This window comes from Orbicella franksi, chromosome 14 (genome assembly GCF_964199315.1).
Source record: "Orbicella franksi chromosome 14, jaOrbFran1.1, whole genome shotgun sequence".
Classification (NCBI taxonomy): domain Eukaryota; kingdom Metazoa; phylum Cnidaria; class Anthozoa; order Scleractinia; family Merulinidae; genus Orbicella; species Orbicella franksi.
The window spans coordinates 5,932,615-5,956,593 of record NC_138158.1 but is presented as its reverse complement, the minus strand read 5'-3'; the positions used below and the strand labels follow the sequence as shown (position 1 = coordinate 5,956,593).

Below are 23,979 nucleotides of genomic sequence, written 5' to 3'. Positions count from 1 at the left end.
GTCACTTGAGTTGTAGATCGCGACGTTTCGACTGCTTACTACAAGTCTCCATCAGGTGATGAGGTCGACTGTAAACAGTCGAAACGTCGCGATTTACATCTCAAGTGACTGCACCGTGAGACAAACGATAATAAACTATATTACTGTATTTACTACCACAATGAAGAAACAACATTTTTATCGACACAAACCGAGTGTTTTTAAGATGACTTAGGAAATATCCTATGATGGTTCAATAAGTTTTAGAACCCCTTCAAATCCACGTGCCCGTTGCCTCTTGCTGCTTCCTTCCTCACTTCTGCAGAGTGGGCACAAACTGCTTCCTCGATACCATTCTTCGGCACATTCAACACATGCGGCAAGACGCTGGCAGCAACCTGCAAATTCGACACCATCTGGTGGAAAAATATTCAGGCATATGGTGCACTTGAATGTGGTGGCCAGCGCTCTTTCTAAATCGTGTAGCCTCTTGCAACATTTCGCGTTGCGCTGGATGTGATCTTTTATGTCATCTAATTTATCCAAGATGAGATTGGTATTTGAATACTCAGCGAGTGATGGCGCATTGTTAAACCTGCCTCTTTTCCCTTTTGACTCTCTGGACGTCATCTTGGCCCTTTTCTGTTTCATGCGCTCGTATTCTACCTCTCGGCAGGCGTATATCTTCATCGTCCCTTTTCCCCAGAATTCAGATCCTGCATAAAAGCGATAATTATCTATCAATAGTTGTTTTTAACCTTACCCATGGCTTAGCCTGGGGATGGACCCGCATAGATTTTCAACTTGTCTAACCTAAGAGCAGTCAAGCATGAATTACTTTTTAAATCTGTCTTCAAACTTTTTGATTGGTCCAATGTCTGTTCATAAAACCCTCAACGGCTTCTTTACTTGTAGATTTTTTTCACTTTTTTAACATGCTAAATAACTTTGTACACTATAATTGCGTGATATAATTATCACGTTCCTACCTCGAGTAGTTGAATTATCGAGGATTTCAAAGCCATTTTTGTCCACAATTACCAAGTCATCCTCTATGTTGAGGTATTCTTTGGAACGTTCTGAAACATCTACCACTGTGCAGTGTTCTGGAGTTAGTTTCAAGTAGGCTGTTGCTGTGGGGATGGGATTTCCACTGTCAGGATCAAATTCGGCGAGAAATACTTTCCTTCTTATTTCTCCCGACTGTTTGGTAGCTCTGTTAAGGGCACTGGAAGTCCTGCTGGAACTAGGCATGTGTTGACTAGCAACTTGGAATGATGCCGAAGCGGCTGCTGATGATGGTAAAGGCGACAATCCGAAATCATGAGGCGATGGGACTTGAAACGTTGTTGGCGTGCTGGGTGCTTCTGTATTTGGTCCCTTTACTTCAAGGGATGACCTCTCCCGCCACAAAGTCGTCTCAAAATTTCCCAAATAGTTGGGAAATCGAGCTATCCGGCTAAAATCGTCTTGAAGATACAGACCATTTCTTTCAACCTAAAACGATTTGTTAACAATTTTTGTAAATAAAGTGTTTTAAAAGTCATATGTATGCGTATTGGCTATCATTCTCTATGGTATTTTAAGAAAATTGCAGTAAAATTCGCAATTGGGGTAATACTTCTTTACGCATATTGTAAATCGGGAATTCGGGCCCAGCTTGAAATTAGTGCCCCTATGCGAATACGTGCCTCCCTTGGGGTAACTCTATTGAAACAGAACCTGCCCTCAGATTTTTATCAGGCTTTGCGTCCCGATTGTTTTTCTTAAAGGAACTTGAATTTTGAAACAAAAATACGGATGGGGAAGAGAAGCTTTGGAGGAGGGGTCATTTCCGTTTAGGAGCAGCAAAACCTTCACTATTTGATGAAGTGCATCAGGAAAATTACTGGAACATAGTAACAACAGGACGCTGAGAGTGACGTGCAAATACCTACCATGACAGATTATCAGACTTGCGCTTCTACTGAGAAATACGTTCTCGTCTTGTTTTTTTTGTTTGTTTTTCTTGTTTTCTCTTTTGTTGTTAATGTCGTTGTTGTTGTCTTCAGCTTCTTTACTTGAGATAATAACAATTTTACATTTAGGCTAAAAATTTGAAAAGCGGAACAAGCGCCCTCAGGGAGGGGTTCCTTCCAATTATACCTATCCTCTGGACTCAAAAAATAATAAGCGTCCCGGGCATTACTTCGAACATTTGTCAATAGGAATTTCCGGCGCCTGCTTTCCCGTATTACGCGCGATTTCCAAGCTTTCTTTCCCAAGGTTATAGAAGCTAAAATGCTGTACATTATTTTTTTTCTCAATCTGGTTAATTTTTCCCCTGGTAAATTTATGCCTGAAATATTAATTTTTACCTTACAGCGCGAAGAGTGATAACACCAGAGTAAATATTAATTAAGTAGAGTTTCTCTTCCATAGAAAAACCAAAGGCTTTCCTTTTTGACTAAAACCTTGCATTTTTGCTTTTTTTCCCACATGAGCAAGTGTAATCCCGGTTGCCTGACACGAGATTAGATCAGGCTGAGAATTTCGCAACTCGCAAGACAGACTGACAGAAAGGAAACCATTGAATCGGGTTTTAGCGCTTGCCATCAGAGAGCAGCGTTTTGTTATTATCACAATGAATTTTGTTTTTTATTCCCCTGGCTACTTGAGCAAGTGTAATCCCAGTTGAGTAACACGAGATTAGATCTCTCCCTGTGGAATTTCGCAACTCGTAAGACGGACAGAAAACAACTGAATTGGGTTTTAGCGGTTAAGGGGTTGCCATCGGAATGCTGTGTTTTGTTATTCAGGGCCTCCACAGACTAGAGAGTCTATCTTTTTGTCGAGAGTCGAGGGTCGAGGGTCCCATGTCGAGGGTCGAGGGAAATTTTTTTTCTGGGTTTGTTCTTTTACTCTTTGCTGTAGGCTCGATTTCCGCCGCTCAGTCGAGTCCGATCTACATGTTTCTACCCGATTTGGTTAAATGTCCGCTAACATGATCGCACTTCATATCGCAAACGTCTTTGCTACAGCGAGAAAGATAATTTTTGTAGCCTTCTCGATTCAAATATCTTTTTGGGTCCCATGTCGAGGGTTTAATTAAATATCACAGACCTGATTATTTATCCATAACCTTCTATAACATTCAAAGTCCGGTTTTCATGTGACTTCATCACGCTGGATGCTTTGGCCGAGTTACTAATGCCATCAACTTTCGACTGGCTGTCCGCGTAGAAACTAATCCAAACATTCAGTTTTGCAGCTGTAATTTCTTCAACAAAAAGATAACACGCAGGGATAACAGAATGTGGTTCGCGTTAATATTTGTATCGATAGTGACATTGCTGTGTCAAAGTGCCTCACTCGCTTCGAATTTCACATTTTTAGCTTCAAATTTTTCACTGTGGAAAACAAATAAAAACGCCTTCCCTGGCTTCGTTTGTGTACCTTCTTTTCTATGTCGCTGTTGTGGTTTAGGTCGTGTTATTACCAATGCGATTTCGTGGAGTGTTGGCTTCATTGTTTTCCAGTGTTATTGACAGGCTGCAATGAGAGATATTCGTTTGCCATCTATCAAACAGGAACTGTAGGTGAAATCTGGAGGCGATGGGAGCTATGGGAGCAAATTTACGGCTATTTTCCTCCTTCGGTAAATTCGCTGTCAAAAAAATACCTGAGAGATTTGCGATCTAAATTACCACTCTCCTTCGGTAAACTTGCAGGGCTTTGCGATGGGTCGCGATGAAACTATCACCATTGTTAAATTCTATTTCAATAGACCTTATCACGGTTTTCGACGCCATCTTGATGGGTAGGCAATGCGGTCAGAAATCGACACTGTTTGTATAGGAATCCGATGGCAAATAACTTTTTCCAAAATTGAACTTTACACAATTTGTGAATCGTAACGTTAAAAGACCACGTTTAAGGAATGAAGCTTGGCTAGAAGACGCTCAGTTTATTTTTCTAATTTTCCATACATTTGTCTGTAAATTTGGCTAGGTGGACGCGGTTCGCGGGGAAAAAAACATACGTACTGACAAATGTATGGAAAATGAGAAAAATTAACAGAGCGTCTTCTAACTAAGCTACGTGCATCCTTCAAACTTGGTGAATACAATCCTCCACCTAGTATTTCATACCTAGTCAGAACGAATGATAGGAAATCAGCAGAGGAATTTAAAACATATTGAACGTATTCATGGGGAAACTTTCAAGCAAAATTTCCCCTACGTGTTTATTCAAAGAACTATTTTTACTCGGGAGAAAGCCAGTTGAAATCCAGTTCTATTTTATCGGCGGCCGTTTCTAATGCTGCTATTTCCCCTTTCCCCCCTGAAACTCCTGTTTTTCATCTGGATGCCTACTCAACTCTCCACAGAAAAACACTGACTCGCATCAGTGCCATTCGGCACTTGCGAACTGTGTGATTTCTTACATGACAATTACATAGCGTTGACCGGTATTTCCAAGCGCGGAAGGCTCGCGTCTCTTATCTTGGAAGAGGTTTCTTCAAGTTCTTATCTTTTAGCGCTCGCTTCCTCAAGGTTTAAACTTTAATTCTTGCCTCTTTTCCTCGATGAAACTTTCACATGGGCTAAGTACATGTAAGTGACGCCTGCTTGTCGGAAGAGAAACGTCGCTCGTTTCCGGTACTCGATACCCGCCCCCGGCCGCATCATCGTTTCAACCCGACGTGGAGACCTTTTTTCGTGCAGGAGATTTAAAATTTGATTCAGGGCTTTGTAACTGCTGTGTTGACGTTCTTTTACGCTTCAAGCTGCTTTTTACTCTCTTAGGCGTTGTTAGCCGAGCAATCGTGTTCGAGACTTCAGGGAGAAAATGAAGATCTTCTTCTGCTAGATAATGTGCAGACAATGTTGAGGTGAACTCTTTCTTCCATAATTCCCCTGGATATTGTAAAAGATTACAGTCGATATCCGACAGAAATTCCTCTCTTGATTTCCTATCATTCATTCTGATTTTCAAAACTGAAAAAGACAAAATCCCCGTACGCGTTGCCGACTTTGCTTCTCTTCAAGTGTTTGCGGAGTGGCGCCAAAACGTTCCCAAGTGGATGGGTAAACTTTGAAGTTTGATTGTCAAAACTTTGGATTATGATTGACCGGCAGTTACAAGCGACGGTAAGACTTTTTTTAAACGTTTCCTCCACCGGGCTCTTCGTTTGTAATAGCTAGTAGTTATGGTATGCATTTCAGAAAATGTACATAAAAGTTTGACTGATCGTGTGATAGGAAGTTATGCCAACATTTTACCAAATTAGGTTTGGTGTTACGACAAAGCAAATACACGTCAATGTACCGAATGGTCATGTAAAATGGGGTTGACAAGCCTTCGATTCAAGACTCCTACGATTTGTGGCATTTGAAAAAAACACTCAGAAAAAAAAATTACCCTCGACCCTCGACATGGGACCCTCGACCCTCGACTCTAGACAAAAAGATAGACTCCAGACTAGACATTTGGTTGTCGACAGCTACTTATTATCAGCAATTAAATTTTATCGACAACTATTTCTGTCCAATGCAAGCATTCCAGACATTAGATTGTTAGATTGCTTTTTAATGCAGTTTCCCTTTCTAAGGGAAACTGTGTGGTTTTCGACAATTCGTCTCACACACCACGTTTTTCAGTTGCCGATGACAATTAGTTGCCGATAACAAATATTTGTCGACAACTGAATGTCTAGTCTGTGGAGGGTGACTTTTACTCTTAGGCCCGGTCCAAACGCCGCTCCACGGGTGTCTGGAAAACCCGAATAGCGAATAGCGAACAGCGAATAGTCCCGAATAGCGAATAGCGAATAGTACGAATAGTGCGAACAGTCTCGAATAGTGGCGAATAGTGGCAAATAGTGGCAAATAGTAACAAATAGGGTACCCAGAATCTCGCAGTCAACCTCGTAGCAACTTATGATGGGATTTTTCCGCTAAAAAGCACAGACGCTTGTCAGGACAAAAGGTGTTTCTAAACCTAATTTCTTCTTTTTTAACCACTGCAAAAGCGTAAATACGTACGTCTTTATTAGGTTATCCTTCTGTTTTCTGTTTTCTTAATGTCGGCGATGGACAGCCTACTAGCCTGAGTCCGGAGAAGAAAAGGTAATAAATTCACTGAAATTCTGTTGCCTATTGGATGATTAATTAACGCAGGATATTAGATCTAAAGCGGTGACTATTGACGACTATTCGTCAGTATTCGCCACTTTTCGCGACTGTTCGCCACTATTCGCACTATTCGAGACTATTCGGACTATTCGGGACTATTCGCTATTCGCGACTATTCGCTATTCGCTATTCGGGTTTTCCAGACACCCCCGCTCCACTCATGTGCCGAACCAAACTTGATAAAGTTCGACTTTGGAGCGACGGCTGGTTCAGACGGCGTACTTGCGTCGAACTTAATTCGGGAAGCCGGTGGTAACAATTTTCGACGAGAAAAGATGCGTTCTGAATGCAAGAACTCTGTCCAAATAGAAAAGCTGTGACTAACATTTCGCTGTTATAGCAACATTTAGGGAAGCAAATTGAAACTCAAGGTTCAGTGTTTGTATTTAGACAGGTTTTCTCCCGGTTAATTCGACTTGTTAAAGGAAAATCTCATAAGGTGGGCTATCATCACGAAGAAAAAGCAAAAACTGAATTTGCGCTAAAGGAACTCGCTTATACAGTCCCGTTTCTCATAAATCGAGGACATACTGGTATTTTTAGTGACGACTTTGAGCTTCAAGCATGACTGGTCACGCCACTCAATTTTGAGCCAATCACGAGTCCCGTTATATGAAAAATAAATTACAGTAATTTATGCATTAGGCTCCAACGTCGCATAGTGCAACAGACCCTGCCGAATTTAATGTTATTTGCCGCACCAAACCTAACCTGCCGAACCAAACTGATTCAAACGCCGCTCTTCTGCTGTACTTAACTCATCAGTTAGGTTCGGCGCATGAATGGAGCGGCGTTTGGAACGGGCCTTAGCCGGGTTAGCGAAAGTCTCCTATCGGAGTGTTCTCTGTGAAAACAAACACCTGCCTGCGACTTAAGCAGGTTCAAAATCAATCAATCAATTGACTAATTCGGCTTCCATTAAGGTGGCTAAACACAGTTTTTGATACCTGTGTTTCATTCACCTTTTTCTCTAAAACCCTTGATCTCTCGGTTGCCAAAAATGGCAGCAAGCAAGTTAACAACACAAACTTTGGTTTTTGGATGGTTAAGCTGACTTGGGTGCCGTTGCCATGGCAACATGAATAAAATAAAAAGGCCTTTAAAATCGGTTGTTTATTTGTAGGAAATCTAGTCATTAGATTTTCTTTATAATTTGTACGCAACAAACTTGTAATGATTGTCACAAGTTAACACCATTTTGCTAATAATTTAACAGAGAGATATTTAATTATCCCTTGTTGAAGGTTCACTGGAATATCTAGAATTTCCTTTGTTAAAGTTCAATTATTTTCAATACTCCAATTACTTATTTCCTCGAGTATTTTCGTGCCAAATTTCGTGAAATTCTAATGAGTGGTTCTCGAGAAATAGGCGCATTTCCGAGAGTGCAATTTTTCATTCAATCGCAATTGTTTGACTTACTACGCATGCGCTGCATTTAACTGGGTTCTTTCGGTAACAAAGGGCGCTTTCCATGCGACCAAACATGCCGAAATTTTTGAAACGGGGACAAATGGTACGGAAATTTCCTAGGAAAAGTTCCAGAAAATCCGGAAATTGTTGAATTTCCGAAAAGCGAACCATTCAACGGAAAATTCTGGAAATTCCGGGATGAAAATCAAATGGAACGGAAATTTCCAGGAAGATATGTTCCAAAATTTAGGTATACCTCACGAGGTTGTCCTCTTTTTTGGAAATTATGCAAATTCGCAAATTTCTATTCAGCACTAGTTCTTTTGGCCGCGATGACAGCGAGTTGATCATCTCACGCAAGGATGACGGTGACGCGTATTCAAAAATTGAAATACTTTAGAATCTTTCCACTTTATGTCGATAAATACTAGCTACAGCTAAATTCGTGAAGAAAGCGTTTTATAAAAATAATGCCCCTGCGGTGTACTTGTTTGTTTTGCATAGGTTGGCTAAGAAATGTACAAAGATTTATAACGCGTGCAGAACCATTGTACGACTCATTAAACCCTTTGTTTTGCTCCGTTTTCACTGCACACCGTTGTCGTTTGTGCAAGGGCCCCGCTGTTGTGGTCTATAAAAAGTCACGATGTCGACATATCAGTGCTCTGTTTGCTTCTATATTTGCGATTAAACCTCGAAGTCATTGAAAAATTCCAAGCGAACAAAACTGTGCGACTTGGCGTTTTCCACACCGGAAAAGTCTGTACCATTCGCCCATGGAAATTTCCCTAAATTCACACCGCAATTTTGGGTCGAATGGAAAGCGCCCAAAGAAAAAGCTGAGAATTGCTGGGTTCTTTGCATCGTTACCTTTTCTAACATATCTTTGTGATAAAAGACTAAAGCCATCAATACACTGCGTTCAATTAAAGAGAAAAATAGCACAGATAGTGCTGGTGTTGAGTAAATAAAATGATCGCTCTATTGACCACATGTTTGTTTTTTGCAATCCTTGTGCAGGCGCTAAATTGCTTCAGCAAAAGCGCGCGCGAAAACTGTGTTCGGCCACCTTAAATACAAAAATTAGATCACATTTTTATTTGTTATCATAGTAATTATTAGCTAAATGTTTTATATGTTTGCTCACCAAATGTGTTTAGAGTGTATTTTTTGGTTTGTTGTTATCTTTGCATTTGTTTCAATGTGTGGTTTGGTCTGTTAAATTTTGCACCTCCTCTCGATCTAAAAATATTTTGAGACACGGGGAAGAGTCACTGCTCAAAACATAAAAAAAAAACAAAACAAACGAAAACAAACTTCATAAAATAGAGATGTGCACTGCTATTTCATTATCGGATGCTATTTATATTTAGCCCCGAAGGAAAACAAAACACTCAACCTCGGCATTTGCAAGGTTAAAAAATTGAAAACCGAATGAAAAGCGATATACTCCTTTTCCTATGTAAGTAGTAGATACTCTTGACAATGTTATGGTGATAAATGTTCTTATATTATTGCCCCTTCAAATGCTGTGTTACACTTAATCTTACCTTAAACACTGCCGAAATACGATCTGCCATCAAGTCATCTTCATTAAAGTTGACTCTCTGTTGTCCGCGCCAAAGGACGAACGTTCTGTCCCCCATTACGTGATCAAAGCACCACCAAGATGCATACACAGCACCCTACTCTATACGTCTATATACCTTGTACGTCTAGTTCTAACACTTTTGATAAGAAAAAGCAATATCAACAGCGACTGACGGTTCAACACTTTTGTTCCTCACGAGGTCCAAGTATCGCGCTCAAAGTTTTGCGTAGTGCTGTACAAACGCATGGCTTCAGCCAATCAGCAACAGCGACTTAAGAGCTGAAAATAAGTGGGCTTATCACTGGTCAAGAGTTCCCGCTAAAATTGCAAATGAGCCTCAACACCTCCAACCTACAGGACTCCTCCTACTCTGCCCCTAAAATTTCTCATAAGGACATGTACCCCCGAAGGCACTTAGATAAAATAGAAAACGATAAAACGGTAGTCAATTTTTTTTGTTTATTTGTTTTATTTTGGACCAAAACCAAAAAAAAAAAAAAACGATAAAACGGAAGTTGATTTTTGTTTTTCGTTTATTTGTCAGTTTTAGTTTGGGCAAAAAGAAAAACAGAAAAAAATGAAACGAAATTCGATTTTTATTTTGCGTTTATTTGCTTTCAGCTTAGGTAAAGAACAAAAAACGATGTTTTTTTGTTTATTTGTTTTAGTTTGGGCAAAAAACAGAAAACGATAAAACAGAAGTCGATTGTCGTTTTCGTTTTTCTGTTAAATTTGTACATAAAACGAAAAACGATAAAACAGAAGTTGATTTTGTTTTTCGCTTATTGTCATAGTGCAGAAGTAAAGTAATGATTATTTATTAAATTTTGGCGATTTTTGTAGATTTTGACGTTTTTCTTATTTACATTAATCAGGCAAAGTGGTTTTGATTTAAACTATAATAAAACGATATGTGTTTCAGGTAAAACGAGGTTCTGTATTGGTAGAATGTGGAGTAAAAAATTGAAATTAGACACCACATTGGCTTTTACTGTTGTTGAAACATAGGCACGCAAGGCGTGCAAGAGTTATTTTTTTGTGTGAAGTGTCGGAGATAGGAGCATTCATGGAGCTGTTTACAGTAATGATTTGGTTAATTTGACAAGTTTTATTGGTTGCGATGTACAGCAAGAAAGAAACTGGGAATTTATGATGTACATGCGATGTTACATCGGTCATGGTAAGATAGCTAACTAGTGAGCCATAAAATGTTTGACTGAACAAACTACAGTAATCTGACACGTCTCCAGATTAATGTAGATACCATCTTATTTTCTAACAAGCAATTTGATTCGTTCTTTGATACAATCCGCACTGTGATTGGTGTGACACGCGCACATGCATAACTCCCTCACTCACCGATCACATAGCCCTTCCAACCCCCAAGAGGAATTTTTGCTCAAAAATACTCAAGTTAATTGAGAGACTTTTTCGCACTTTATACGAGTAGTAAGTTTACCCTTTTTACACAACACAACACAACACAACACAACTTCACCGAAAATAGAAAGAAAGAGAAAAAAACCTCTCCTGACACGTTGAAAGTCTGATTTAATTAAATTGCACTTTAACTTGGTGCCACCCAGTCTTCAAAGAACATTTGAACAGTTTTTATACTTTTTACCTTTAAAAATATCGGACTGAAATGAATGTCATCAAATAAAACTATTAAACTGCTAATGCAGAGACGTAAAAACCGTCCAGAAATGAAAGCTTCTCAGTTTTGTTTAATATCCTGGAAACAATAGCCGATAACTTGTCAGCTCTAATTGAATTTACTCCGATATAAAAAACAAAAGTGTTAAGTTACCATTTGTTACTAAAGATAGCAAACATCTCGTGGGAAAGCTAAGAGTGGTGACGATTCGTCAGCTCTAATTGAATTTACTCCCTTGTGAAAAACAAGAGTGTCAAATTACACTTTGTAACTAAAAAATAAAATATCTCGTTATATTTACATGCAGCAAGAACAAAACAATCGTTACCCGCACTTGCCATCGTAAACGTTAGAACTGTTTCAAATCTAAATAGTCTCGTCTCCTCTAAAACATGTCCTAAGAACTAGAAGCGACGATTCGTGACCTCTAATTGAATTTACTCCTTGTGAAAAACAAAAGTATCAAGTTTCCTTTGTAACTAAAAATGAAAATATCCCGCCATTTGCATACTACTAACTCACGAACTGTTTCAAACCTCAAGGCTCATCTCGTTCATAACTAAAATCCTCAGCCAAGTAAACCCAATGTATGAATACTTCCTCCTCTTTTATAGAAGGATAAATATGGTCGTTCTGAACTCTATCGGGATCAAATCTTCTCACATACCATTTACCTTTACCACAAGAAATTTGATTGGCTGTTTATAGTAGATCCAATCTGATTGGTGTGACATACATACATCTCTCCCTCACTCACTCACTCACTCACTCACTCACTCATCCATTGACCCGTCCATAACATACCTGACGCGCCGACTAAGAGGTATTTTTTTTTTACAAAAAAGTAACTCAATAATGAGTGGACGAACCGTGCACGGACCGAGTCCCATCAAAACCCGGGAGCATTAACCAAGTGCTCCCAGAATTCTTAATAGGTTTTTCGGCTGTGCTTCGATACGGTAGGTAGGTAAGTTTCTAGCTTGTATTCGAGCCTTTATTTCTCCCCTCTTTTGTTGTTCTAGCTTAAAATTTCCTTGTAGGAATCAATCTACGGTGATTTCCTTCAACTGCGGCGTTTTTTGAGGCCAGATACGATGCCTCCACATCGCAAACGTAAATCACGTTCACCTTCTTGCTCGCACGATCGGGACTGGCGATCTCCATCACCCAAACATCGTCGTTCAAAGGACAACGACAAGCTGGAGTTCACTCTGAAATCTCTCGGGACCCTTCAAAATGATGTTTTCAACTGTAATAGCCGTTTAGCCCTTAATGAGTCCCGCTTCGAACTAGATCATGATGTCGCCTACGGCGCCATTTCCTTGGTTGTTTCTGAAGACCCCGCGTTCGAGTCTGTCAATAGAGATCAGGCTTTTCAGCCATCAAACGAGGCAGAATTGTCGCTAAATGAGGCTACTAAGCTACCAAACATGGCTATTAACCCACCAAACAAGGCTTCTGAGCCGTCAACTAACACTCAACTCCCAAGCTCCGGCAGAACTAACCTGGTGGATACACAATTTAAACAAGGTCGACGGCAGCCCTATTTCTCCCCCACCTCGCGATCTAACAATTCTCGTGGATGCATGCTAGGTTGGGGCGCAACAGGTCAGGGCAAATCCACCAATGGCAAATGGTCCAGTCAGGAATCAACTCATCACATCAACTTACTGGAACTGAAAGCAGCATTTCTTGCCCTAAAAACATTTCTGGGGCCAGTCTGACAAGATTGTACTATTGAAGATGGACAACTCCACCACAGTTGCTTACATAAACAACAGGGGAGGTACCGACTCAGTTCCTCTGATGTCCTTAACTCTGGAGATCTGGACTTGGTGTCTTCACAGGGACTTCCTCATTTCTGCACAGAATGTCCTTGGAAAAGAAAATACCATAGCCAACCGAGAGTCTTGTACCTTCTTAGATTCCAGCGACTGGCTACTTGACCCAAAAGTAATCACACCCTTCCTCACAAATTGCAACACAGATCTGTTCCCCAGTCGCCTAGCAGCTCAACTACCTCAATGCATCAGTTGGAGACCAGATCCAGGAGCATTTCATATAGATGCCCTAACTCTACACTGGAATTCTCTGAGGGGTTATGCCTTTCCCCCTTTCAACCTCATTCCAGTAGTTCTCAACAAGGTAATTCAGGACAATGCAGATCTAGCGCTTGTAGCACCAATATGGCAAGCCCAACCATGGTGGCCAATCTTGTTGAGTCTTTTAGTCAGCAACCCTGTCCTACTGCCACACAGTCCACATCCCTTGCATGACCCCTCCAATCCAAACAGGATGCATCCAATGTTTCCACGCCTTCATCTGACCGTGTTTCACATCTCCAACAATGCTACCAGACAGAGGGCTTTCCTGAACAGGTTACCAAATTGCTCCCCTCAGCAACTCGGTCCTCCACTCGCAAGGCCTACCAGTCAGCATGGTCCCGCCAGAGTAGCTGGTGTACTGAAGGGAAATTAATCCTGTTTCAGCCCCACTCTCCAAATCTTTGAATTTCTAGCAGAGGTCTTTTCAGATGGTTTGGAGTACCGCTCCATTAATGCACTGCACTCAGCTATCCCCTCAACACATTCAAAGATTGACAGCTTCCCTGTAGGTCAACACCCTCATGTTACTAAGCTAATGAAGGGAATACTCATTGCCCACCCTCCAAAACCAAGAAGGTGACTGCACACCTAACTTTCTTAGAAGTAACAGCTCTGTCCCTCGTTTAGTTGTCAAGGAAACTTGTTTTTTGCCTTGGCTTGCCCACAAAGGGCAGCTTCTCTGGCTAAATTAGATCTTAGATACAGTAAAATTCTGCCAGAGAGAGTTGTTTTCTCCCTTACTTCTCCTAGGAATCCTGGGAGCATATGGTTAGTGCTCCCGGGTCTTGTTGGGTTTCGCCATGCGTTTAGTTTTCTTGGGGGGTTACCTCTTGGGGCATTAAAAATGTGGATCAAAGCACTAGTGAGCGGACAATACCTGATTTATTCCCATAAATTTCTCCCTTCATTTGTTCATATAATCCAAAACGGCGACTGTGAGTGCTTCACATGACTTTGTTTAGAACCAAGAATTTGGTTGTCATGACATCATGATGTCACGCTTTAGTTCTCCATTGAATACCTTAAAGCCAAAACAAAAGTTGTCGCTCTAGCCAATCACAAAGGACAAGGACAAACCAATGAACCAATCAAAACCCGAAGCAAACGCAGGTTGCTTACATGAAGTGGGTTGACTTTCCAAAAGCTTCAAACTTTCTCTCCCCTGTTTGCATCGGATTGTGTACAGATTCATGTAATTGTCTGTTTTTAAATGATAATAATTCTCATCCCTTAAGTATTTCGCCAACAGAGGATTGAATCAGAAGCTGATGGAAGCCGAAAGGGAGCTAGATGACGTCAGGAATCAAAAGAGTGCTGGTGAGATGAACAAGGATATTGAACTTTGGATAAAATACACGGATCACCTGTAAGTATGACTGAGTTACTTTGGGCATGTACAAAACTAACTGTGGATTGAAGGCAACCTGAAAATAGTAGTGTACTAAGGTAGAAAAACACCAAAGAGATAATAATGAACCATAAAGATAAAGGGATGGTCAAGGATGGAGAAGATTGTCAAACAATGAATCTGAAAAATTTAGGCTAAGCTTTTCAGGATACGCAAACCACGACATAGCTCTTTTAAGTGGTCACATTTTGAGGCACCATAGTGACTTGATTTAGCACCCACTTTCCAGTTAATAAGCACACGTTTTCTAATAGGCACTTCCTATTGAGGGCATTTTTTTTTAATTAGGGCCTCTATTCCCTTCAAATGAGCACCCCAACTCTAGCGAAAGTATCATTCAACTGAGACATTGACATAGAGTAGACTGATTAGACCATCAAATTATGAAGTCTGCTTTCTGAACTGAATGTTATACTGAACATTATGTCTGTAAGAGCCCAAATTCTAACAGTTCTTGAGTTCAAGTGCACATGTATCTGTTGTTTTTCAGTTAAGCATTTTACCACATGCCAATGCAAATGATCAGGGAGGGATAAGGTCCCTTTTCACAATAAGTTCCCTTTCTTGGTATGCAGCTGTTTTAGGAAGTGTACTTTCATGTTCCCATGCATTTATCTACAAATTTTCCTAGCGGTTGTTAACTAGAATTTGGACACTTGAGATATTTTTGTACTCTTGTAGGGAAAAACTCAAAGTGATGAGCGAAGAATTACAGAAAAAGAACGCATACATTGACAGTTTAGGGCTAAAAGTGTCAAGCAGTGGTGAGTATAGTAAAGAAATTATAATGCTCATAGACATATGAAAGCTATTGAGCAGTACTTTCATATGGTACTGTTTATTATGCTGTACAAAGTGGTTCTAACTTTTAAGTCTGTGGATGAAACTCTAGTGTGTGATCATTCAAAGGAAAGCTATTGAGCAGTACTTTCATGTGGTACTGTTTATTATGCTGTACAAGGTTGTTCTAACTTTTAAGTCTGTGGATGAAACCCTATTTTGTGATCATGCAATGAAAGCTAGAGTAGTGAAAAGTGCTTTCACTGCTTTTTTGTTCTACCTTTGTTTTTGGAGATTGTAATAAACTCTTTGTGTAATTTTGCTTGAGTCTCTATACATGTACGAGGTAGAAAATTTTCGTAATAAGTTCTTTGTTGGACAGTGCGTAATAGTTATTTCTTTGTATTCTTTTGTTTCAGCGGAAAAAGTGAATGAGCTTCAGGAACTTCTGAATAAGAAAGACCAAGAAATGAAAGCTATGGAAGATCACTACAAGAAATACTTGGAGAAAGCCAAAAGTGTAAGTTTTTCCCTAGCCTTTGTTTCGTGCAACTGTTCTTCGTTGTACTTCTCTTTCATGGTCTTCAATATTTGTTCCAATTGTTTAAATTTATTTGGTTATTGCTGTTTGGCTTGGAGTTCTTTGCATTTACTAATGGTACAGTAGAATCGAGTTACTATTCTCTGTTTGCCTTGTAAAGTAAATGTTCCAAATCCTTGCCTGATAAGGTTAAAGCCTTTGTCGTAGTTGTGGTTCTGGTCTTGAACTTAGTTGTTTTCATGTATTTCAGGTCATAAAATCACTGGATCCCAAGCAAAATGCAGGATCTCAACCTGAGGTGAATTATTGTTTTCTCTATGTGTTTCTTCCCTGTTAAGGCTGGTGAAGCCATAACCAAATAACAGTGTTTCAGTCAGAAAATTTTATTTGAGGGCCAAAGTGGCCCCTGAAGACCTTTTTTAGGGGCCAATTTTTTACGAAAGGGGCCAATAAATTGAAAGGTACAGAAGGAAAAAATACATCAGGGTATCAAGGAAAATGAAGCAGTTTATTGGGATCTATGATAAAATTTAATAAGTGATTTCTGAAGTGTTTCTACTCAATAAAGTTTCTTTTGAATCAGATTATCTCCCGAGGGAACATTAGTGGTCGGGCAACCAGATCATCTACCCAGCTTAAAATACTGCTTTTTAAAACCAAGTCGGGACAGAGTTCTTTTTATTACAGAACTGTAACTTTGTGGAATGCCTTAACCCATTGACGCTTGTGCCGCCCGTAACCGCCCGTGCGAAAAACTCCTCCATTTCCCTGTGCCGCCCGTAACCGCCCGAAAAAAAGCACGTGGGGACAATTGCCTTTCCTACCCTCCCTGAAGACTTTTTGGTTCTCCTATTGTTCTATTGTTCTTAAGAACAAATAAACCAATCAGAATGGGCTTTCTGAGCATATTTTTAGAGGACTTTAGGGGTCGTAGAAAGACGGTTTTTCTTCTTAAAATCGCGCGCTCGAAAAGTGCAGGTAATCATGGCGCGTTGCGGGCCAAATCTAAAAACTTCCAAGGTCTTGTTTTCATTCCTGACACGGATAAATTACTGATTTGGGCTTTAAAATAGAAAGGAAAAATACAAATCAATGTTTAGGTGGCCTCAGAATGGAGGATCAAGGAGTACAGAGTCCTCAAAACTTTCTGGTGAAGAAGTTTTTCTTCCTACAACCGCTGCGAAAACATGAAGATCGGAGCGCTTTCAAGTAAGTTTTGACGACAGATCGCAGATTGAAAGCAGCTTTTCGGACTTAAGAAACAAAAATGGTAATGTACATTATTACTTTGAAGTTGAATTCAACTTTCGAAACGATTTGTAAAGCCACGGGCGTTAAAATGACTGCAAAAGCGGTCGGCCAAAACTCAACCTTTCGCGTTAGCGTGAAGAATAATTTGCACATGCGGTTCATGCAGGGAAGCACGTCTGCGAAATTTTGAACAATTTTTTGCTTTTAAATAGGTTTCCTCGCCTCAGCTTGAATGAAAATTTATTGTTATTGAACTTCCTTTCGTATTTCTTTCATTTAGTTCCTTGTATTTGGGAACTTTAGGTTTTAAAAGTGAACAGTAATTTGCACGCTTGATTTCCGCATATTTAATTTACGGCGACCTCCAGGCACTTTGTTTATTTAGTTTATTCGCTTCGTTGAAATATTTTTTGGAGTCTTATTCGGCTGTTACAGAACCGTTGAGAAAAGAACTAAATGGCCACTGATTAACACAGTTGAAATTCGACTGATCTCAAGATAATTCGCTTGTTTTTGTCGTCTTTTTTATTTACGACTTTCATCTTTCTTTCGCAGCGTCGTAATATTTTCGTCGCGCGACGAAAAAATTACTCGATTTCTTGTTTTCAGATTGAGTTTTAAATGAGTTCTTCGCTTTTATTTTTCGTTGTTTTCTCAAATGTTAGCCGTTATAGTACAAGAATGAAATTCTGTTGAATTTGGTTTCGTTTTTGTCCTCCAAAGTCAATAATTACTCATTTTCGCAAAGTCAATTTTCTCAGCGTCTGTGGGACACTTTGTCGCGCGGGAAAAAGAAATAATATAATTTCTTGTTCACTTATCAGTTTTACACATCAGGTTGAGTTCTTTTTGTTAATATTTTTTAATATTTTGACCCTTCAATTATTCAACTTTAAATAAACGATGTCTTGAAACCTGATCTTGTGTCTGTGGTTACTGCGCATATGGTTTATTTTTGTGCTTTCGCTCGCTCTGAAATATTCCAAAAAACCGCCAGGGAATTAGGGGTGGGTCGCGGGCAATTTCGTTCAGGCGTCAATGGGTTAAAACCCCATTTTAAATTAAGTGAATCTTTTATCATTTTTGAATGTGTAATGAAAGCCTTCCTCTTAAATCGATTGTTAATGTCTTAAATTTCATTTGTAAATAATTGTTTATCGATAATCTTTGAGTATATTTTTAATTATCTTTATCATCATCTCTGAAAAGCCCTCATGGGGAGTTGACAATAATATTTATATTGCATTGTATTGTATACTAGTATGAAGGATCTGTGCATTACAAGAGAACAATCCTTAGGCATACATGACGTAGTCAATGATCAAGGATTTGCATACATTATAGGGCAATTATTTTCATGCACGGTCAGCCATTTGGAAGTTTTCCGAGAATCAATACTGCAGCAAAGCAAAAGGACCAATTAACTTCTTTTCCTATGTTGAATGTTTTAGAAGCAAAGATCTTTCAATATGATTTTCTGAAAGGACATAATGTGTGACAAAATAGCCGTTATTGATCGTCAACACAGAGAAAATGTAGTCGCCATTATGGTGACTAAACCAGAATTTTTGGTCGCCAAGGATGAAATGTTAGTTGCACCGATGACCGTATCGGTCGCAATTTTGAGCCCTGGGATGGCTTTTAACATACTATGCCTGTGTTAAGCCCGAAGTCTTCAAAAAGGAAAGGGCCAAATTGGCCCTTTTTTCTTTTTTCTGGGGGCCATCTCTGATTGCAGCGCAGGATTCCTGCAATTGCACACTCTGGGGGAAACACTGAATAAAGTGAATTACTATAGGTAATCGTATGAATGCGAATTTCTCAAGGCAGAACCAAGGGAAGCATTGATGCTTGAGAGAAACACAAATAACTGGTTTCGTGAGTGATCAGTCATTGAGTGATTTGTTATTAACAGTACAACAAAGACATTAATAGAATTCATGTGCAAACATCGTCAGCAGTCAACATTTAAGGAGAACAGTGCTCTGTTACCCTTTACATCACAGATTTTGTCACATTGCCCATCGGGAGACTTTTGGTGGAAAACAAGTGTTTTTGTTAAATGTCTTGTGAACTCGTAAGAGTGCTTGCTGTTAGGGAAAAGAATTCCTGCTATATAACAATTAAGATTATTTATGGAGAACATCAAGAGCCTTGACCTGCACAAACCTGGTATACTGATGCGACCCATAGTGTCATTCTGTGGGTCCCCTATGTATCAACTGTCTAAGTACTTGATGGCCATACTGCAACCCCTTACTGACAAATCGAGACGCAAACTACAATCTACGAAGAACTTTATTGACGCCATTAAGACAGTACAGATACCTGACGACTACAAACTTGTGTCTTTTAATGTGAAATCACTGTTCACCAGTATTCCACTTCAATTGGCATTACAGTGTGCTGAGACCACTATACAACAATCTACTGTTAAACTACCATTACCGACAGAAGACATCATTGACTTACTGAACCTTTGCGTTACATTGACTTACTTTCAGTACAACAGTAAACACTACAAAAAGTTACGTGGAACAGCCATGAGGTTGCCTGTTTCTGTTGTAGTCACAGAAATTGTGATGCAACACATGAAGGAACACACCCTTGCAACTTGCAGACAAATGATACCACTTTGGTTACACTACGTTGAAGACACTTTTACCGCCGTTCACAAAGACGAAATTGACTATTTTCACGACCACTTAAACGAACAGAACACCGACATCCAGTTTACTAAAGAGATTGAAGAAAATGGAAAACTTCCTTTTCTAGACTGTTTGGTAAGCTGCCACAACAACAAACTGGGTACGACAGTGTACAGAAAACCGACCCATACCAACAGATTTCTCGACAAATCATCCTACAACCTGACTTCACACAAAGCCATGACTATAAAGACTTTGACCAGACGAGCGCAACTATTTTGTGACACACTGCACAGCTTACGTGACGAAAACAGATACCTTGAACGTGTTTTTCACAAGAACAACTACAATGCTGACTTTATTAGACGAAACATTTACCGACCTACTGAAGCTGACGCTACGAACAGGAACCCAACACCTCTTACTATAGTGACTATACCTTACATTAAGGGCACTTCTGAGACCATCTCAGGGATCCTACAGCCCTACAACATTCGTGTAGCCCAGAAACCTACAACTACGTTACAACACTTACTGACCAACGTGAAAGACAGAGACGAACCTAACAACAGACAGGGAGCAGTTTACAAGATCAAATGCTCCGACTGCCAGGCTTCGTTCCTACACTGGTGAGACTGGCAGAAACCTTAACATGAGACTGACTGAACACAAACAAACCACGAGAAATGGTGATGCTAACAATCTCATTGCTGTACATTATCAACTGACAAACCACAACATTGACTGGGACTCTGCCCAGTGCTTAACCCTTTAACCCCTAAGGGGTCTCCCTTTGATGAGTAAAATCGTCTGGCATTAGACAGAGTAAAATCTATAAGTCACTCTCAGGGAGTAAAGGGTTAAGGGAGATAGTTTTTTAACCCTTTAACCCCTAAGGGATCTCCCTTTGATGAGTAAAATCGTCTGGCATTAGACAGAGTAAAATCTATAAGTCACTCTCAGGGAGTAAAGGGTTAACGTACAGTACAAACTATTTTCAATGACTGACTCTGGAAAGCTGGTACACTAACTTAGAACAAACGCCTCTTAACAAATGTCAACAACTACCAGCGCCTTATAAATGACTTACCCATGACAGAAACGAAACCGACAAACAGACTTCTAACAGACCGAGTTAACAATACATGGACCAAAAACCAACCTATTTGACTAACAATAGACAGATCGAAACCCACCAATGACTGATGGCAAACTTCACACAAGTCTTTCAGCCAATACCATCATGGCTATACTGACCAATCACGTTCAACAGACAGGACTTATAACATCATCCACTGACAAACACTATGCACTTGACTCTGAAGATGACTTCTGCTCAGGTTGTCGAAAAGTCAGTCACCAACAGCAGTTCTTTTTCAGAACCACTCTCACCTGGACAATCACACTATACGAACTACATGAGCCTTGACCTTTACAATTATCAGGATATTGCACAGTAAAGTTTTGAGAACACATACTAGTCTCTGGTGATAGAGATCCACTGCCTAGCCTTTCTGCTTCCTATATGTAGTGGTTAAGTAGTGTCACAGCAGAGTTGGAAAACCTTATGAGTGTTTCACAATCATTTAATCAAAAATGAGAAAGGAGTAACCCTTACTTGTCAATAATTGACTCATTTGATTTTTTTTTCGGCTTTAAAAACAGGCAAAGTTTGATGCAAGGAAGGCCAAAGAGAAAGTCACAAACGTAGATGGAGAAAATGAAGTAAGTTCTTTTTTTCTCAATAGAAAACCTCTCCACTGGATATTGATAATGCCCATGTGTGAGATTCAGAATTGTTTTATTTAAACATACAGCACATTGTACATGTACCTAGTAATTACTAGTAACAACGGAAGGGGGTGTTTTTATTAATCAAATGATTTATCAATTAATTAATTAGTTTATTTATTTATTTATTTATTTATTTATTTATTTATTTGTTTTATTTTATTTTTTCAAACAGCATGTGGGGCAAGAAAGAGTCAGATTAAAGGTGGAAAATGAGGAACTTCAACTGGCCCAAGTGGCAGGTACTCTGCTTTTCTATACTGTGTTTGTACTTGGTGCATTTGGTTGTTTGATTGTTCTAGTTTCCCTGCTCAATGTAAAGTAAAGTTAATGGACAAATATATGTGAGTACTCCCTGAGAAAAGGGTTTTCTTCGGTCTTTTAGTAGGTGACAATTTTTCAGCCAAAACATTTGCTAGTACCCACTAGAACATGCACACGAGTCGACTATAGTTTCATGTGGTTAAATATTTTGCCAAAGAACAAATTGCGAAGAATTTAGCCAAGCTTGTAAAGTGAAATGCTTAAGTCTTACATGTTTACCAATACCCTGGAGTTTGAATCGTATTGTCATCTAGGTCGAAGTTGCCTTGTGATTTTAAAAGGAACTTTATTTTATCCAGTTGGAAGTATATTTAAATGTCTTGGCTGCCATGGTGAACTCCTTGCTGCAGAACAGATTGCTGTTCTCCTCTTCTGCTACCTAATGGCAGCTACCCACCAATATTTCATTTGGCTTAGAGTTTAATGATCCCCTAAGGTTGCTTTCAATATTATTGCCACTAAGTTTGTTAAATACATTGTATACATTTGTTATTTATATGTGTATATATATTTTCAGGGTCTCCAATACGTCAACTGTCCCCTGGTACCCCTTCTGGTGATGATTTTGATCTCGGTAGTTCCATGTCTTCAGAAGTGAAGTATGCAACATTCTGAAAGTGTTTCCTAAGCTTGAGTAAACAGTTGTTTTCTTCACTTCAACTCAGCTGTATTCCTCCACTTAAAAAACTGTATGGTGAATAGTCCAGTCCAATCCGATAAGTTTCTAGCTTGAGCATCCTTGAACAGTGTTGTTTGCACAAATCCAAATTACATGTATTCACTTGTAAGGCACATTTCACAGAATAAGAATGCCTGTGCCAATAAGTGAAAGTAGTTACCATAATACATGCCCTGAGCTTCAGCAGTTTCAAATGCTGTAAAGCCAAAACAAAAGTTGTTGCTCTAGCCAATCACAATGGACAAGGACAAACCAGTGAACCAATCAAAACCTGAAGCAAATACAGGTTGCTGACGTGAAGCGCGGGAAACATGTGCAATCGAGTAACGATTGGTTTTAGTACCTCTGATTGGATGGCAAAGTGGCGCAATGTTTTTAAGCCAATCATGTAATGCAGTAATGCAAAACCAAAGCTATAAATGTGAATTGCTTTTGACACACGAGTGAAAACCACTCCATCTTGACATCGATCTGTTTTTAATCACAGGGAGCAAATTCTCCGTCTGAAATATGAAAATATGAAGCTTAAAGAACAAAAGGAAGGTGAACAAGAAGAACAGGTACTGAACCTTGGAATTCAGTTATCAGTTTGTTCTTTGGATGCAATATTTCTTTTCTTTCTACCGTTTGCTGTAAAACTAAGAGATCAAGGTCTCTTTCTTGTCATCAGAATCAACTTCTCCAGAGTCTTCTAAATGATGCCAATGAAAGGAAGGATCAGTTAGAGAAGGAAAACAGGTTAGTTAGATCTCTAGCATGGAACAGCACAGCAGAGAAATGAGTACTAAACGCATTGTTCAGTGAGAAACCTGACTCACTCTGTGGGTGTCCTGTGTAAACAGCTTTCTCAAGCAACTTCCTGGGTTGCTGAGGTTGACTTTATGAAAGCCTCAAACTTCTCTCTCCTGTTTGCATCAGATTGTGTACAGATGCTATCATGCATGCAATTGTCTGTTTTTATACGATAAGAATTCTCATCCCTGAAACATTTTGCCAACAGAGAATTGAATCAGAAGCTGATGGAAGCCAAAAGCGAGCTAGATGACATCAGGAATCAAAAGAGTGCTGGTGAGACGGACAAGGATACTGAACTTGGAAAAATATACACGGATTACCTGTAAGTAGAACTGAAACTTGATCAAATTTTGAGGAACGCAGCATATTTAGGAAGCTTACTTCAAATTGTTCTTATGTATTCAGTTTGTCTACAAAATGATTAAATTGCAAGCAGTCTTTGACTAAAGTATACGCACTGACTTAAGATGACATTGTACTCTTGCAGGGACAAACTCAAAGTGGCAAGTGAAGAATTACAGAAAAAGAAGGCATACATTGATAGTTTAGAGCCAAAAGTGTCAAGCAGTGGTGAGTGAATTAGAGAAATTATAATGCTCATAGACAATTGGAAGCTATTGAGCTGTACTTTCACTTGGTACTGTTTATTATGCTGTACAAAGTGGTTATGTCTGTGGATGAAACTCTAGTGTGTGATCATTCAAAGGAAAGCTATTGAGCAGTACTTTCATGTGGTACTGTTTATTATGCTGTACAAGGTTGTTCTAACTTTTAAGTCTGTGGATGAAACCCTATTTTGTGATCATGCAATGAAAGCTAGAGTAGTGAAAAGTGCTTTCAC

General features: G+C 39.5%; 2 protein-coding genes across 5 annotated transcripts in view; one reads left to right on the top strand and one right to left on the bottom strand.

Annotated features, from left to right (window-relative positions):
• Nucleotides 1-23,979, bottom strand: part of LOC145468117 (D-inositol 3-phosphate glycosyltransferase-like) — a 358,913-nt gene that overhangs the window by 114,080 nt on the left and 220,854 nt on the right. The window lies entirely within an intron of this gene.
• The window catches only part of LOC145468868 (protein Hook homolog), a 69,546-nt gene that overhangs the window by 38,765 nt on the left and 6,802 nt on the right, over nucleotides 1-23,979 (top strand). For 3 of the 4 annotated variants that reach the window (XM_081452562.1, XM_081452560.1, XM_081452563.1), the window contains exons 26-33: nucleotides 15,901-15,948; nucleotides 21,215-21,274; nucleotides 21,516-21,582; nucleotides 22,182-22,263; nucleotides 22,831-22,903; nucleotides 23,014-23,081; nucleotides 23,344-23,460; nucleotides 23,626-23,708. In XM_081452562.1, the coding sequence (XP_081308688.1) occupies nucleotides 15,901-15,948; nucleotides 21,215-21,274; nucleotides 21,516-21,582; nucleotides 22,182-22,263; nucleotides 22,831-22,903; nucleotides 23,014-23,081; nucleotides 23,344-23,460; nucleotides 23,626-23,708 (598 nt within the window). Of the gene's footprint in view, nucleotides 1-15,528; nucleotides 15,630-15,900; nucleotides 15,949-21,214; nucleotides 21,275-21,515; nucleotides 21,583-22,181; nucleotides 22,264-22,830; nucleotides 22,904-23,013; nucleotides 23,082-23,343; nucleotides 23,461-23,625; nucleotides 23,709-23,979 lie in introns of all 4 variants that reach the window. The other variant, XM_081452561.1, reaches the window with a different exon arrangement.